Source organism: Thamnophis sirtalis, unplaced genomic scaffold (genome assembly GCF_051295495.1).
Source record: "Thamnophis sirtalis isolate CommonGarterSnake01/CBP01778 unplaced genomic scaffold, rThaSir2_p1.2 scaffold_12, whole genome shotgun sequence".
Lineage (NCBI taxonomy): Eukaryota > Metazoa > Chordata > Lepidosauria > Squamata > Natricidae > Thamnophis > Thamnophis sirtalis.
Genome location: NW_028261392.1, coordinates 37,433,290 through 37,449,809, shown reverse-complemented (window position 1 = coordinate 37,449,809; position 16,520 = coordinate 37,433,290). Strand labels below are relative to the sequence as shown.

The 16,520-nt window shown below is 36.7% G+C and overlaps 1 protein-coding gene across 1 annotated transcript in view; it reads left to right on the top strand.

The window, feature by feature from the left end:
* Positions 1 to 14,278, top strand: part of OCA2 (OCA2 melanosomal transmembrane protein) — a 210,584-nt gene extending 196,306 nt beyond the window's left edge. Inside the window, exon 23 of the mRNA XM_087726964.1 lies at positions 12,181 to 14,278. Within this exon, the coding sequence (XP_087583090.1) occupies positions 12,181 to 12,265 (85 nt within the window). The 3' untranslated portion in view covers positions 12,266 to 14,278. The remainder of the gene's footprint in view (positions 1 to 12,180) is intronic.
* Positions 14,279 to 16,520: the final 2,242 nt, after the last annotated feature.

Genomic DNA, 16,520 nt, shown 5'->3' with positions numbered 1-16,520 from the left:
GATTTGTCTTTAGATAGGCTGGGTGTTGACATGCTGGGGTGGCACATACAACCCAAGGGTTGTAGATTGGCAACCTTTTAAAAACAGGATTCTAGATGCTGCTTACAAAATGTGAGAGTTAATTATTGTACAAAAGTTCTTTGAAGGATCCTTGAAGCCATAGAGATAAAACCATGTGTATGTGTGTTGGAAAATCAAAACTAGGAACGTCATGTTGATATGCAGTGAATGAATTATGTCTTGATATTCTTTTTCATATTTTCTTCCTCCAGCAATATTTAATTTCATAAGAACAAAGAGAATCTTTTTTTAAAAAAATCCAATAATTTGACTGAGGAATAAAATGTGGAACATCTGTTTCCATCATCCATTTTGTTTATTGGTTTGTTCAGGAAGTGACTCTCCAAAGAGATCAAGGCAAGATTTCAGGGCTGATACAAAGGAGAGACATTTGCATTAAGGCAAATATACTAGGAATAAGATAGACCTTTTGGAAATTACAGTATTTAGTGAGAATGGCTCTAGTCATAATTTTGTCCTTGTCAATCATTCAGTTATGTCTGACCCTCAGCCACTCTATGGATCAACACTCTCCATACCCCTCTGTCTCTCACTGTCTTCTTCAAATCTGCCATAGTCATTCTGGTCTCATCTTTTATAGTATTCAGACAGTGGGTTCTAGGACTTTTTCCCAACTAGTGTAATTTCCAGCTAACACGTTGTAAAATTAATTCAGAGAATCTACAATGTACTTCCATCAGATTATTTGTTATACTATCCAATTTGTGTTCTGTAAATGTGTTGGAATCACAGTTTTCTGTGCCTTAATTTTTAACTTCACAGATATCTGCTGGATATATTCACTTTGGATGGGCTCTGCAAATGTTAATTTCATAGCGAGATCATTTGATTCAACAGCTGTGGTTTCCAATATTGTAATCAATGTTTTGATTTGCTTTTAAAGTTATGTCTCAAAGTGAAATTCATCAGACTTCAGCTTGCTTGCCTTATGCTATGTTTGAATTTCATATATGTTAAGGTATTATATATTTATCCTTTGTCTAACTTTTGAATAGCTTATAAACAATTATTGTAAACCCATTTTAACTTTGAGAGCCCTGTATGATTGTTTAATATTCTTGAATTGCAAAGCAGGGTCCTAAGAATTAGTGAATGAACAATTTTGTCTGCAATGTCTATAGATGTACATAAACTGATAGTATAAAATACTGCAGAATTAAAAAAACATCATCTTAATAAAGCAAAATATAGACACCTTTGTTCAGTGACTGATAATGACCATTTGCAGTTACAACTGTGTTATAAATGTGTCTCTTGGTTGTAAGTAACTTTGCAACCAAGAGCAACATTTATGACCTTCATAGCATTCATTTCTCTCTGTCTCTCTGTCTCTCTGTCTCTCTCTCCCTCCCTCCCTCCCTCTCTCTGTTGCAAGTTCACTATTAGAACCCTGCAGCCAGCTTGGAGTGTTGGCTAACCCTAATTTCATCTTGAAGTCTTTTTTTGGCCTCTTAAGGAATATTAGCATATTCTTTTAAATGTGCATTCTCCATAGTGTGCCTGCTTACTCTTTTGTAATTCCTTCCTTCCTGATGAATGTAAATGCAAACATTAATTCATAGGCACATGCACACCATTATAGTCAATATATGTTACCTGGCGTCTAACCTGTTGTTTTGCTTTTTTTTATTTCTTGCAAAGTGAAGAAATTGTAGAGGAAGGAAATACAACAGAATAAGCAGGCAACAATAGGGAACACATTGAAAGGAATATGGAGGTGTCAGCAGCTTTGAGAGTGCTATGGAAACATTCTGGTATAATTTTTACTGTTCTCAGTTGTTTAAGCAATCTGTCCACTCTGCGAGGAGGGGAAAATACAGAACCCAAGCAATTTAGGCCATCTCTTATGCCTCATCTACTTTTTTCTCCCTTCCTTAATGCGTGGAGGGACTGGAGAGGAAGGAATTACAAGAGAGTAAGCAGACATGCAGTGGGAAATTCACAAGACTATTAATGTAGTATGCTCATGGGTCTCATCTCTGAGCATGTCTGCTTTCCAATGAATGTAAATATTAATTTGCTTCTTGCTAATTATCCCAGTGATTGGAGAGCATTTCAAAGAGTGGGGAAGTGGAGAAAAAGGCAAACTGAAGTAAAATAATTAGGAGAAAAACAAAAACAAGAGGTATAGTAGGTGATCAGTCTTATCAGTTACAGTTAGTAGCTGCAAGCTGGCTAAGGGTTAGTATTTCAACGGATGGAGGAGTGGGTAAAAGAAAAGCACAGTCATGGTCATCTAATTTTCCATCTAGTGACCACTTTGCTTCATAACACAGTTGTCAGTCCCAAATGTGGTCACTATACAAGGAGCACCTTTTTTTTAAAAAAACATGCACCTTAAATAGAATATATTTAACTTTTCATTACAGTTTGATTCTTACAATGTTTCCTACAGTAGGAAGACTGAAATAGAAGTGCATCTAGCATCATTTTTTATGTCTGAATATTAGTAGCTTAGATTGGTAGTTATGGCGTTGGTTTGAACTCTGAGCTTGGTGATTTCATTGCAAACATTTTGTCCCCATTCGAGGAGACATCTTCAGTGTACTTTGGCTTGTGCTTGTCTGTTTATTGACAGACACTGCCCTTTAAATATATTTCTGAGTCCTGATCTGATTTCAGGATCTAACCGGGACCACAGTTGCAACCCAGGCAAAGTCAAGGAGAGAAAGTGAATTCCTGGAAGCCTGGTTTTCTACCAAAAAATCAATAAACAGACACATTGACATTAACCCAATCTACTAACCACTTAGAACAAAAGAACAACATCAACCATGATCCCGAAGGCAGCATTTAAAGATCAACAAACAGATATGCTACAAACAAAGTTATAACTTGACAGATCACAAGAAATTGGACCACATGACACGTAGCCAATCAAATCAACCCAAAACCAGACCACGACATCATCAGAAGACATCAAAACAACAACACCAAGCACTAATTTATATCACACGAACCGTACTTATAACTAAGGACTATGGCTCAGCAACTACAGCCAGCCAATCACACAACCCGAAATCAGATCAGGACTCAGAAAGGTATTTAAAGGCCAGGGCTCCCCCAGACAAGCACAATCCAAAACAATCACAATCTCCTTTAATAGGGACAAACGTTTGCAACCAAATCGCCAAGCTCAAAGCTCAAACCAACAACACAATCATTTTCTATTGCTCTGGTTAGGTTTTGTTTTATACAACAAATTTGGCAACTTAAATTGTCAAAATTCAAAAATGTTCTTTTTATGATTCTAAGGTCTCTAAAATCTCCTTAAGGAGTGTTTTTTTGGTCATGTACACTTTGATAACTTTTGAACATGTTTCATAGGCAGCCCTATGAAGAATACATTATTACAAAGTGTTGTGTCCTCAACTTGCGACCAGTCATGGGTCCTTGACTTACAACCGGTTGCAAGTCCTCAACATACGACTGACAGCCCAGCAACCAAAGGCTTGCGCCTATTGGCTAAGGTGCGCCTGGCTGGAAGTGGGTTTTTCTGCTGTTTGCTATTGGTTGCCCTGCTTGACAGCTCCTGTATAAATAGCTGTCAAGCAGGGCATGGTGCTGAATTGTATATAGTTGTCTTCTTACCTAGTTCTTATTAATAAATGCTGTTCCTCGTTACCTCAGCTGCCTGCGCCTCATCTGTCCTCACAGTATTTTACACAAAGTAACAAGACATTGTTCCTAATTGTCTTCTTTTCTGATTTGCCATGTTAGAAACTAGGAACCCATGGCAGTTTTAATGGATTGGAGTTAGGCTTTGTGCTTTCCCTGCCCATAGACCCTTAGTAGAATCCATTCCTTCGTGTGGCGACTGCACAAGTTGCTAAGCCAAAGGTGTCCTGAATGTGCCATTCTGTGTGAAAAAATCAAGTGTTTTGTGGTATAGGAAATGTCTGTGTAAATCATGGCCTTGGAGCAGCAGAAAAGCATGGAGATACAGGGTGAAATGAGCTTGCCAGATCGCTCAAATAACAGAAATATCTAATGAAAAAAAGGCCTTTCAAACATTGTCACCTTGAAATGCCAAGTTCTGGCACTAGACAAAAAAGGCTTTTTCATCAGCAGAAAAGATACCCATGAAGCTATCCTGCCCCAAGGTCAATGGCTGCCAGGGGAGATGCTTATTGTGCTTTCTCTAGAAGTTCAAGGAAAATGTTTAGTGAACATTTTGTTGGGGGAAGGGTCCAGATTTCATACAGAAATAAATTAACCAAGCTTTTAATTTGTCTGCCTTGAGAACTATTCCCATCATTTCCTACTAGTCTAAGAAATTTTTAATTGAGAGCAGTTGCATGAAGAAAGTGGGCAGAGGTTCAAGGGGAAGAAAAATAAGAAGTGACTCTTGTAATTTTAGCATTCAGAACAAAACAGGATTATAGGTTTCATCCTGTAATTTCAATTCCTCACTAACTAGTATGGTAACTAAAAAAGGAAGGGCACAGGCATCTTTATGCAAATATAGAAAATTCATAGCTATTTTCATGTTGCATCAGAAGGATTTCCCAGACGCTTTAGTGTTATATGGTATCACACAGAATTAGAGGGAATGCAGGATCTTCTAACATGGAAGAAGATGATGGTTTGAAAATATGTTTGTATCTATGCTTTAGATGAAAATTTCGGCAATGTTTATGTTTGGTGCTTTATTAAAAGGTTATATAATTAATAAAAATGGGTGATGTTGGGGAATTAATACCTTTTAAACTGGAACTAAAATGCAATTTGTTACATATCCCTCTTCATAATGTAAAAACAATTGACATAATGAATACTTACAGCTACCACTCCTTGCTCTGTTTTCTCGGGGTCTTTTCTGCTTTCCAGCTGAGCCCTCTAGTTAAATCTGAAAACAAAGAAATCCAAACCTGGGAAGCTGTTTAATTGCAGGCTGGATGATTTGGGTAGGGGAGCAGAAAAGTCAGCAGGAGGAAGCCTTCAAAAACCACTGAGAAACAAAGTCAATGAAGGGGAAATTGAGGGACAGATGTGGGAGACCCAGTGACTGACCCAGATTGGATCCTGCAACTTTATCCTGGGACATGTATATTCTCCTTCATTCCCGAGGATTTACAAAGCCAAGGGGATGGGCAGAAGAAACTAATCAAGTGAAATAGATCAGCAGTTAGTGGGAGAACAGAGAGGAGGGAAAAGGATTTGAGACAAAGGAAGTGTGTATGTTCTTATGCATGTGTTAAAAAGAAGATGTAATAATTGTGTGCTTTCACAATGGGAAGGGCAGGTTTCATGATTTTGAAGGGGAAATGCCACTGGGATTTGTGGGTGTTTAGGATTTTGATTTAAGACACGCCTATGACAGACTACTTGTGTCAGCAAACAAAGCAGCACAATCCTTTAGCTTTGATTCTAGGCAGCATTCTGTTATTGTAGCCTGAGTTAGGAGCAGCTGCCTAGACATTATAAAACAAATTACTTCTCTAATACTAAAGTAAAACATCTTGGTGAAGTGCACCATGTTGTGTGTGTAGTCTCCAGTTTTGACTAAATGGGACTAATGTTATCCTTGTGTTTTATCCATACGTCCCATTCAAATATGAGTATGGGATGTGAGAGTTCTTTGCTTTCATAGGACGTACCACATAGTACAGCAAATCTGTGCACAATGCTTCATTGCATCATATACTTTGTGTCTATTTGTCGCCATACTTCTGGGATTTGCAAGGTGATGACACGTATAAATATGTCTTTAATAATAATTGTAACATACAACTGTAAAATAGCATACAACCATTGCCTCCTTCCAAAGGTTCTTATAGTTGTTGGGATGAGGAGCTACTTCAGTGTGGTTGATTTTCTAATTGCTACCAATCTCTTGGCAAAGCTCCAAGCAGGCCTTCCACCAGGATAAGTGACTCGCTGTGATCCTGGCAGTTTAATGATGGTCCTATTGCTCGTTTTTAACAGCTGCCAATCTCCAGATATTGCCTCTACTTCCCTGTCTGTGACTTGCTTATCATGTACCTTCTTCATACAGTACATCTCCCCACTCTGACCTAGCATTTGCTTTTGTCAGTAGAGAGCCTGAGTAGGCTGAGGCTGTTTCTGCACAATAGCATAGCCTTGAAAATACCAGGGCCTGGTTCAATTATCCAGCAGTAGCAACAATAGCTTGGCTGTTTGTGATTAAGTTCTGAGTGAACGTATGAATGCATGCGGAAAATGGGGTGACAGCGGGGCTATTTTGCCCAATAGCTGCAACTATTTTTCCCAGTTCACTGATAGTTATGCTAGTTAGCATTCTAGTTCACTCTTGCTGACTTCTTTGTCTTCAACCCTTCATAGAAACTTTCTGTGAAGGATAGGTTTGTCCCATGGCAGTTCATTTATTCTTTCATGGGTCTCTCCCTGCTTCACCCAGGATCTCCTGGGAACAAGAAAACCACAAGAGCCAATTGTGTGTTGGACAATTCATCTACATGAAACCCTGAAATGCTCTTCTTCCTTCCTTCCTAGAGTTCTTTTAAAATCTCTGCCTTTCTCCTTTTTCTTGCTAATTTAGTAGGAGGTCCGATTTCCTATGAAAAAAATTATAAGAACCCAGGTTGTCATTCCTGAACTCAGAGTCCACTTAATGTTTAAAGGTTGTAGATTGACAAATTGTTAGAGAGCCATGGCCCATGGGTGACTGCAGGCTCATACACTTGAATGTTTTACTTTCTTACCTGCATTTGTGCCAGAAATTCTAGACAGCTCTCAATATACAAGACTAAAACACATATAAAAACAATTTGTACAAGCAAATAATAATAAATACAATGATTGAATACTGCTTGTAAACAGCTATTTGAGTCATTGAGATTTTCATTCAATGCCATCTAAAAGAGACTACCTTTATTATTTTGCTAAAGTCCATGGACTTATGAATGCACAAAACTATGATGAGGAAATGAGTTTGGGAGATTTAATTTTGGAATAATTTATTCAATATGATTGTTGACACATTGCCATACCTTTCTGTGAAGTGAACATATGTTGATGCAAACAAACAGATGTAATGGTGTAAATGAATGTGTTCTTTAGGGAATTCAAGAAGACAGTTCTCATGATCCAATGCATGTCCTCTGTGTAAAGTGATTTATTTGCTTCTTTTTGTTACCATTTCCATCTATCAGTTAAATGTGAATTTATATTTAAATTCCACACCTGCCCCAATTATTATTAGGACAAAGGGTTAACTGAGGTTCTGCAATGGATGAGAAAAGGTGAGCATGAATTGGCATTCTCTTTGAGATGTAGACTCAAATACATGCAGAGTCCTTCACTTCCTATAACCAACCTAACCTAACTATGGTCAAACAAAATTTCATGATATTATTGTTTTCAGTTGACTCAGACAGATGAGTAAAAAATCTACTTGTTGGTGGAGACAGTTTAAAGTTCATTAGATTGAAAAAGCCCTTTTGTCAACTGCTTATAAATCATTAGAAAAATCCATGAAGCCAGAGGAACATGAGGACAGACGGTATAAACAGCAGATGCAATAGCAATAGACTGAGATTGTATTGTCTTTTCTCCCCTTATCATTCAGGTGACCTATGAGATAATTAAAAGTAATTGAAGAATTCATGCTATTTCAGACTCTTTTTAGGAGGCCAACTGAATTGTGAAGAGTTATGTATGTAAGATGATACTTAACTCAAAAATACAAGTTGCAGAAGCTTGTCACTTTTAGGCTTACACACATACAGCATGATGAAGGGATCAGAGCACAATATAGGCTCAGTTTCAATCCTCCCTGCTTTTTTTTCAGTTAAGTATCAGGAAACGTTTCCCTGTTTGTATCTATAGGAGGCTGCTATAAATCTGGCAGTAATGGACTACATTCGTGTTTCTCAACCTGGGAAATTTCCAGATGTGTCAATTTCAACACCCAACTTTTCCAACTAGCAGGCACATGATCACAAATTCTGGGAGTTGATGTCAATGCTTTGGAAAACAGCTAGATGTAAAAATATCCAGTCTGTAGAAAGAATGCAACACTGACTAATGTCTCATCTGATCATTGCATGCAAATATACAGTATACTATCATTAGGTAAAAAGGATGTCTGCCTCAGACAACAGATTTGAGGTGTTATGTATGCATATAAAATGGTTGCTTATTTTATAATATTACTGAATCTTTACTGCAAAAGGAGGAAGGGAAAAGAACTTGTGGGATATTCTGCCTCATGATCCACAATAACTTTAATACCTTTGGGTCCTATCTCTGTTTATAGACAAAGACTAAAGCAATGATGCTGAGATTCCAGCCCATGGTATAAACAAAAGGCCACTTATTTATTATTTATCTACTACTTTATTGCAGGGCTGAAGAAAGTGATGATAAATATGTTTTGAGTAAAATCAGATGAAAGGCCAATTTAAGAATTCTAGAGGAGATCCCAGACCCTTGATCCCAAGCTTACCTCTAGATACATGAATAACACATTGCTAATGCCTCCAATTATAATATATGTAACTGGGACATTTTTCTACTAGGTGCATTTCCTAACTGCAAATACATTTTGAAAAGTGCTGTTTTCCTATACGAAAGTATTTGAACTTTTTTCTGGCTTTTAAAAAATAAATTAGTTTTTTAATTTTAAAATGTTTGAGCTTCTGTATTTCAATTAAATTAGTAGAAATGTAATATATACTCATCTGGTCCATGCTTCCAGCTCTGGAGTATTGGAATAACTGTCCAAAGAGGGTTTAAAAGTTACTTGGATAATTGCTTTGTTTAAAGTAGTAGAATATACAGATAAGTTTTAATAAGGAAACTAATCTCCTAAGCTTTCTTTTATTTTTCTTATTAAAAAAATAGGCGGATAAATGTAAGTGGCGTCATTCATCTTTTTTTAAAAAAATTCTGGCAAGGTTTTCAATGTAGTTTTCTACATAGCAAATTGAGAGCAGAGACAATATGCTTAACATGCAGGAGTTAAAAGAGTCTTGTCTATAATTAGGCAGTGGTTTAAACATTTCTATCTGAGATCAGGTACAGGATATGTCTGGGGGTTAGAATATGTGATGAATGAAGAGACTAATTAACCGCTTGTAGCCAGAAGGAAGGCCATGACAGGAGTTGAAACAAACAATTTGAAGGTTAAAGATTTGGCATGATGAGAGTTTGGTGGCCTGTGAGCAAAAGGCCACCAAAAATCAGAAGCTGCAAATATTCCAAAATTCCCTGCTGGTTGGCTGCCATGATAAAACTGCAGTACTTTTAAGGAAAATGGGACACATAAACAGTTGTTGTGGTGTACTCTCCTGATCATTTAGGGGGAGAACTCTCTTCTGATGTGTTATTTAACTTCTGAACTACTGAGTTTTCTAAATTTAGAGCAGACACTTGCTTTTATTATCATAGTTTATAATGCAAAGCAGTGGTGGGTTCCGGATCATGTTGCAATCGATCTGGTGCAACGAGGCCCAGTGTCCACTACATGAACCCACGCAGCACGCATATGCGTCCTTATCTCCGCGACACCTTCGCAATGCTCCAGCTGCTTGGAGCATTGCGCAAGCGCCATACATAAGGTGACCAGATTTTCAGATTGGTAAAGAGGGACACCTTTGACCGGGGGGGGGGGGTGTTTGATTAAAAATTTTATACGGAGCAACAAAAATTTTCATACAACGCAAAAATAGTATTTTTTTTATTTCAACATAACTACAATTTACAAATATAAATTGTAACTGTTGCCAAACATCAAAATTTTGATCACCTGACCATGAGGATGCTGCAATGGTCGCTAAGTGTGAAAATGGTCGCTAAGTGTGAAAAATGGTAATCAGTCACTTTTTTCAATGCCATTGTAACTTTGGTCACTATACCACCTTTCTTGCCACAGTTCTTAAGTGAATAACTGCAGCTGGTATTTTGTATTTTGGATAGAATCTTTTTAAAAATAGTCTAAGACAATTTAAAAAAAGATTCTATCCAAAATACAAAATACCAGCTGCAGTTATTCACTTAAGAACTGTGGCAAGAAAGGTGATATAATGGGCTTAGTGACCAAAGTTACAATGGCATTGAAAAAAGTGACTGATGACCATTTTTCACACTTAGTGACCATTTTCACACTTAGCGACCATTGCAGCATCCTCATGATCACACGATCAAAATTTTGATGTTTGGCAACAGATTCGTATTTATGATTTTGTTGCTCCGTATAAAATTTTTAATCAAGCCCCCACCCCCAGTCAAAGGTGTCCCTCTTTACTGAAAATCTGGTCACCTTGCTTTTTAGGATGCTGTCTAGATTTGCCACAGCTTTCCTCCCCAGGAGCAAGCGTCTTTTAATTCCTTGGAATTGGGTATGTCTAGTTTAATGAAAAGAAGGACCGAGGTATTGTATTGTGGTTGCTGCAATTAATATACTTAATAACTCCATTTTTATTCTTTATTTTTTAATAATAATTTTCATAACAGTTGCTCCTGTTTTTGTAATTACTGTTTTATATTATTATTTTAGTGGATTGTTGTCACTCCTGAGAGTCATTTCTATCTACTCAGAGATTAATTGAGAAAAGCTTAATAACAGGGAGTTCTTAACTTAAATCCACACAGAATAAAACTATTTTAATAAATCCTATGCACAATAAATAAAATATTATTTTAAAATACATTAAAAAATAAAAGAAAAAAACCCACTTACCAGCAGGCTTGCACTCCAAGTAAACCCAGAATGATGTAGATGTTAATACAAAGAACTGAGCAAATTGAAATGGTGAAATTAGTCAGGGAAAAATGCCACCATTTTTCGTAGCAGTCCTCCAACCTATGTGCCCCTCCCCTCCGGAAAATCCAGGAAGTAACCTCTCTAGCCATTTCCTGCAGCTCTATGGTACTAGATCATTTTTTTCTTATAAAAGTGAGTAAAAACGGCGCGGGGGGGAGGTCCGTTTTGTTGCTTTAACGTTTTAATATCTTCAATGAAAGTACTGAGACACATAGAGAGAGGTTAGACAGGGTGTCTTTTGTCTTGCCCCGGGTAGGATTTCTTAAGCAAATCCACTGGGCTTTCAACATGAAGCCAGAAAACCGGGACTTTTTTAAAACGCGGCGGGAAACGGGAAAAATTGTTATAAAGCGTGATTGTCACGCTGAAATCGGGACGTCTGGTCACCTTAGCCATACACACTGTGCACATGTGCATAAGCACTGAAGAGCTCAAATACAGGTAAGGAGAATGCAGCCATGCATGTGTGTGGAAGCACTGAAGAGCTCAAATACAGGTAAGGAGGATGGGTGGGTGGGCGGGCCCTCCAGAACACTGTACCGGGACAGTACCAATGCTCCTGGCAGGCACCAGTATGCCCGTTCCGGGGCGTATTATCTGCAACCCATCACTGCTGCAAAGGAACATCATACAAAATGTGCCATATGGTAGAAAAGTTACTGAGAAACATTAGGTCAACAATGTGGGGTTTGTGAGAGTATGCCATGATTATTCTGATTTGGTCCTTTGTTGGCAAATCCTAGACTCTCAATTGTTATAGCCAACACTGTAGAAATATATTCAGATACCACTAGCATGTTGGTAGTAAATAATACAGAAGACTCAGAATAGGTTGTAATGTACTCTATTCTAGAGGAGGTAAGTATTTTAGACATATCTTGGTATAACTGACTTCATTTATACTCTCTGATTTCCAGTTAATGGCTGAAAATAGCCTGCAAAGTATTTTTTTTCTTTCACCTTCAGTCTGCAAACTATATCCTTCCTTTATGCACTTGGGGAATGAAACTCCAGATATTTAAATAAAATTGAAATAACTGTTACTCAATGTATTGGCATAATTCATCAAAAATTATTATGATTAAGTCTCATTTTAATACATGGTTGAAACTAGTTTCTAATCTAGTATTTTCAGCAGGATTTTATAATGAAAATTTCCTTTGTCTGATGTATTATAGAGGCACATACATTTGTAAATTATGTCTATAAAATTGTAACACATTAATCAATTACAACGCTAACTTGGCATTGCTTTGTTAGTGTACTTGTTAATTATAGTTAAATTTCAATGAGAATGTTAACAAGAAAACACTGACTCACCTTTTTTTCTTTCTTTTTTTAACTTTTAGGTTGGGGTTCCCCATGACCGTCATATCCTGTACCATTGGAATGTGTTATCTTCTTGTTGCTCATGTTGTATTGGGTTGGGCTTAAATTTCATATGTTGATTATGTACTAGATGAACAAAAAACTCTGTCAATTTTTTTCAGCTTTTGTTAAATCTTTTAAACAATGAAAGAAAACCAGATTTTTTTTAAAAAAATGCTCCAATTTGCCTTTCCATCATGTGCAAAAAATCTAGTTTCTGAATGAAATCAAGCATTGATTTTGGTAGGAATTATTTTTTGAGTCTATGCTCCGTATTGAAACTGAGATAAACAGAACCACATGGAATGCAAGTCACCATAATTTTAGTTAAGAGGTGATAGCGCTATGATTCCCATGTCAAATTTTGAAGGGTTTGTACTATTTTATATTGCATTTGGAAAGGTTGTGGTTTGTAGATGAAATGGAACATGAGAAAAGGAAGGAAGAGATGCTGCCTAGGAAACAATCAGAAAAGAGAGGAAGGGCAGCCCAATGGCTTAATGGTCATAAAAGCAAACTTACAAAGGACCCACGCTAATGGATCAAGCAGTCAAAAGTGTTTGCGGCCTTCAGATTTGCAAGATTCTGTTAATGTAGCATTACAATAAAGTAGTAATATTTCCTGTTTGACTTACCCAGGAGGACTGATAGCACAGTAAAGAAACTACCATATCAAAACTAGATTAAAATCCTTCCCTTTGATATATCAATTTGGAGTCTCCAGTTTAAAAAGGCACAAATGAACAAAAGCCATGTATCCCTTTGAATAATGTGCTTGGGTCCTAATTCAATGTTCCTCTGATGTGTTCCAGATACGCTTCTTGATAATAGTTACGGTTAGGTGAAATGTATTCCAGGATAACTTTTCACATCCCCAAAATTATAATTTGGTAAGGTAATTTGACTAACTAGAGATCTAAACATTACCTTTTTAAAAATATGCTTGTGGGTAATGAAGCTGAATAAATGCTAGGTCTATATTTTCTGTAAATATCATTATGCAGTAATGATAAACCTTTCTGCAATTGTTCACCCAAAACATTCTCAAAGGAGGGAGGTTTATTAATTAACACTCAAATAAATATACATAATTTCATAATCATCTATATTAACTGAAGCTTGAATGTACCTGGGATTATATTTTCTCCTGAAATTTTGGATTGCTAAATTTTGTGTAGATATTGCAGATATTTTCTGTTTCTCATTTGAACTTTATTTTGTATTGGTGATATGTTTAGCAATTTGTAGTGTAAACTGCTGATATTCACCTTATGCTTACTGTGATAAATAAGTAAATAGGGACACTTTGCATAATGAAAGTACTTCATTGTTTTAAAATAAACAATGATTATTTGAAATTGAATAATTATCCCTTTTAATGTGGTTCATAGTTTTCTACCAGTTTCAGAAGAATTGTTATTCATTCAAATGCATATGTATAAATAAAATGAGCTACATTTTGTACAATTATCATGGGTATTTTTCTAAGGTTAAGTGTAAACAGTTTAATTTTAATATATTTAGTGATCAAGGATTCATGCTTGCTTATTGTTGCTTTAGCTAAGCAGGACAGAATGGCAAACTAATTAGAATATTTTTTCCAAGGTATTTTTATGGATCGAGTTTGTAAATATAGAAGTGAAGAATGATAACCATAGATTGAAGCAGTACATCCATTATGCTCTCATATCTACTTTCCAAATCTAGGTAGAGTTGCTATCTCTTTGATCCCTATGATTCAATGGTTTGGCCTTCTGACTGCTTGTTCCATTTAAAATGTGACTTGGCTCTTAATCAGTACTAACATCTCCATGATGTAATAAAACAGTATTGTATTGTAATAAGTACTTTTTCCCTATATGAAGATTATTCTTTGGATGGTGTCTACTGACTCTTATGACCTATTATAGGTAACCATTCCTACCCACATGACACTAGGTTGTTGATAAATGTCTTATGGCATCACATCCTCCACCTTTTCACATGTACATCATAGTGTCTCACGAAAGTATATAATGGTGAATATAACATTACAATGCTGCAATGCATATTTCATCTCTCTCTCTCTCTCTCTCTCTCTCTCTCTCTCTCTCTCTCTCTCTCTCTCTCTCTCTCTCTCACACACACACACACACACACACACACACACACACCATACATCCTGTTCAATGCACTGCAGCGTCAGCTACATGAAGGAGAAATCTGAATTATGTAGGATTTCCCATTTTTCTCATCACAATCTCATAAGATAGTGAACTTCTTGTCTATCATGTGTTATCAAATAATAGTTCTGCTCTTCTCCCACTTCTTAGTTTTTAACCCATTTAGTAAGATTCTGCCTCAGGAATTAAACAATATGCCTCTGTCTTGAAATCTTTCATAATCTTGTTATTTAATCGTATTATATTGGCTGTTCTAGGAATTATATAATTTGCTTTAAATTGGATCCGGATTTAACATTATTTAAAATAAATGAAACGAAAACAGTACATTTATTAGTCTCAGTCTTGCTAAATATGAATAGGTGCTATATAAGAATCCATGGTAATGTTAGCCTATTGTGACATTATCATGCAAACAGTATTGTAAAGTTATTAATTTGATCCTTTTTGCAATGATATTATGGTATGTGATGACATTATGAATGTGAAGTTCTTGTCTTCTCTCTCTGATGATGCCAGTGTCAATATGATTCCACATATTATTTATAGATTTTGATCTTATTCCTTACTTGATTTTCTTAAATTGGTTTATAATTTGAGATATCATGCTTTATACAGTTCCAGTACTAAGAACTTTCAAAATTACAATTTGCATTTTTAGAGTGACAAAGTACAGTTTTCCTTTTGTATTAAAATCAGTTCATTTGACATTTGGCTAACAGAGAATGGGAAGATATGCAATTCTCTCATTCATTCTCAGCAGCTGTCTGAAAAAAATCCATATATGTGACTTACTTACAGATAGCTTAACAGTAAATACAATGAGTTTAAAAGATTAAATATACTGAATACACACAATAGGATTGTTTTCTATTGTAATTTTTTTTATAGAACTTAAGAAATCAAGAAAACTGCATTCTGTATTTTTCCAGTGATGTACTTTCCCAAGAGAAAAAATGTCATTGTAAAAGAAATTTTTTAATAATATACAGGATATCTGTCCACAAGTGGGTGGGTCTTTTTTCTTTTCTTACCACTTGTGCCCCCCCGCCCGATTATATTCCTTAAATATAATTTTTAAAAATAACAATATAACACTTCAAAGTTTGATTGATTCTATTCTACTGGCTAAACTGTGCAGTTTTTTACTGAAGACTTATCTAATTGGATTTTCTAGAAGCATTAGATTTCTACTATTAGATTTTCTGCTGTTCCTTCAGCCAAAATGACTTTTCAAGACATTATAAGCAACTAGAAAACCTAGAGTCATCCTTCTTTCCACATATAATATAGCAGGGGTGAAATCCTCCCGGTTCAGCCCAGTTCGACTGAACCGGTAGGGACAATTATCCCTGGTTTTGCAAACTGGTAGTAAAAAAAAAGCTTCCAAGGTTTGCGCGGTTCAGCTGTGAGCTGCGCAATCATGGGAACCTATTTTTCTGCTTTATCTGCCTATTTGCTTGAACCGGCAGGAAAAAAATGCTTTAAAAAGTGAAAAAAAGTTGCCCACGCCTACCCAATCACATGACACCCTCTCACCAAGCCATGCCCACAGAACTAGTGGGCAAAAAATTGGATTTTTCTGTAATATAGGCTGGTGCTATTCCTCCCTCTCCTCATGACACTTATCAGAGCCCCAGTGAAGCTCCTCTTTCTCCTCCTACTCAGTTGATCCGTGGAACTGCCTGCCATTTTGCAAGGGGAACCAAGAACCAAGGGAGTTGCTGGCCTTGAAGAAAACTACACCCCTGCTCCCCATCCAGCTGTGTCCTGCATGGAGAAAGAGTGTCTACTTAACAAAAGCACATCCAAGACATCCCTACCTTGCAAATATGCACCTGAGTCATTCCCTGTTGCTTCTCTACCTGCCCACTGCCAGTAAGAGATTTCGGATTTTGGCCTCAGTTCCCAAGCAGCCAATCACTTCTTGCCAATCAGAACTTGCTACCAGCTGTTTGAACGCAGAGGCAAGAGGGAGGCAGGAAAGAGGACAGGGATATACCTCTCCCATCTTTCCTAGTACCATGCAACCTATGGGGCTCTGGAAAATGTCATTGGAAATCATGGTCATGTGATCATGACTAATTGTGACAATCTTGCGGTGGCTATGTTTTGTGAATGCATCTGGTGTGAAGATCCTTCAAGTTTCAATTACACAG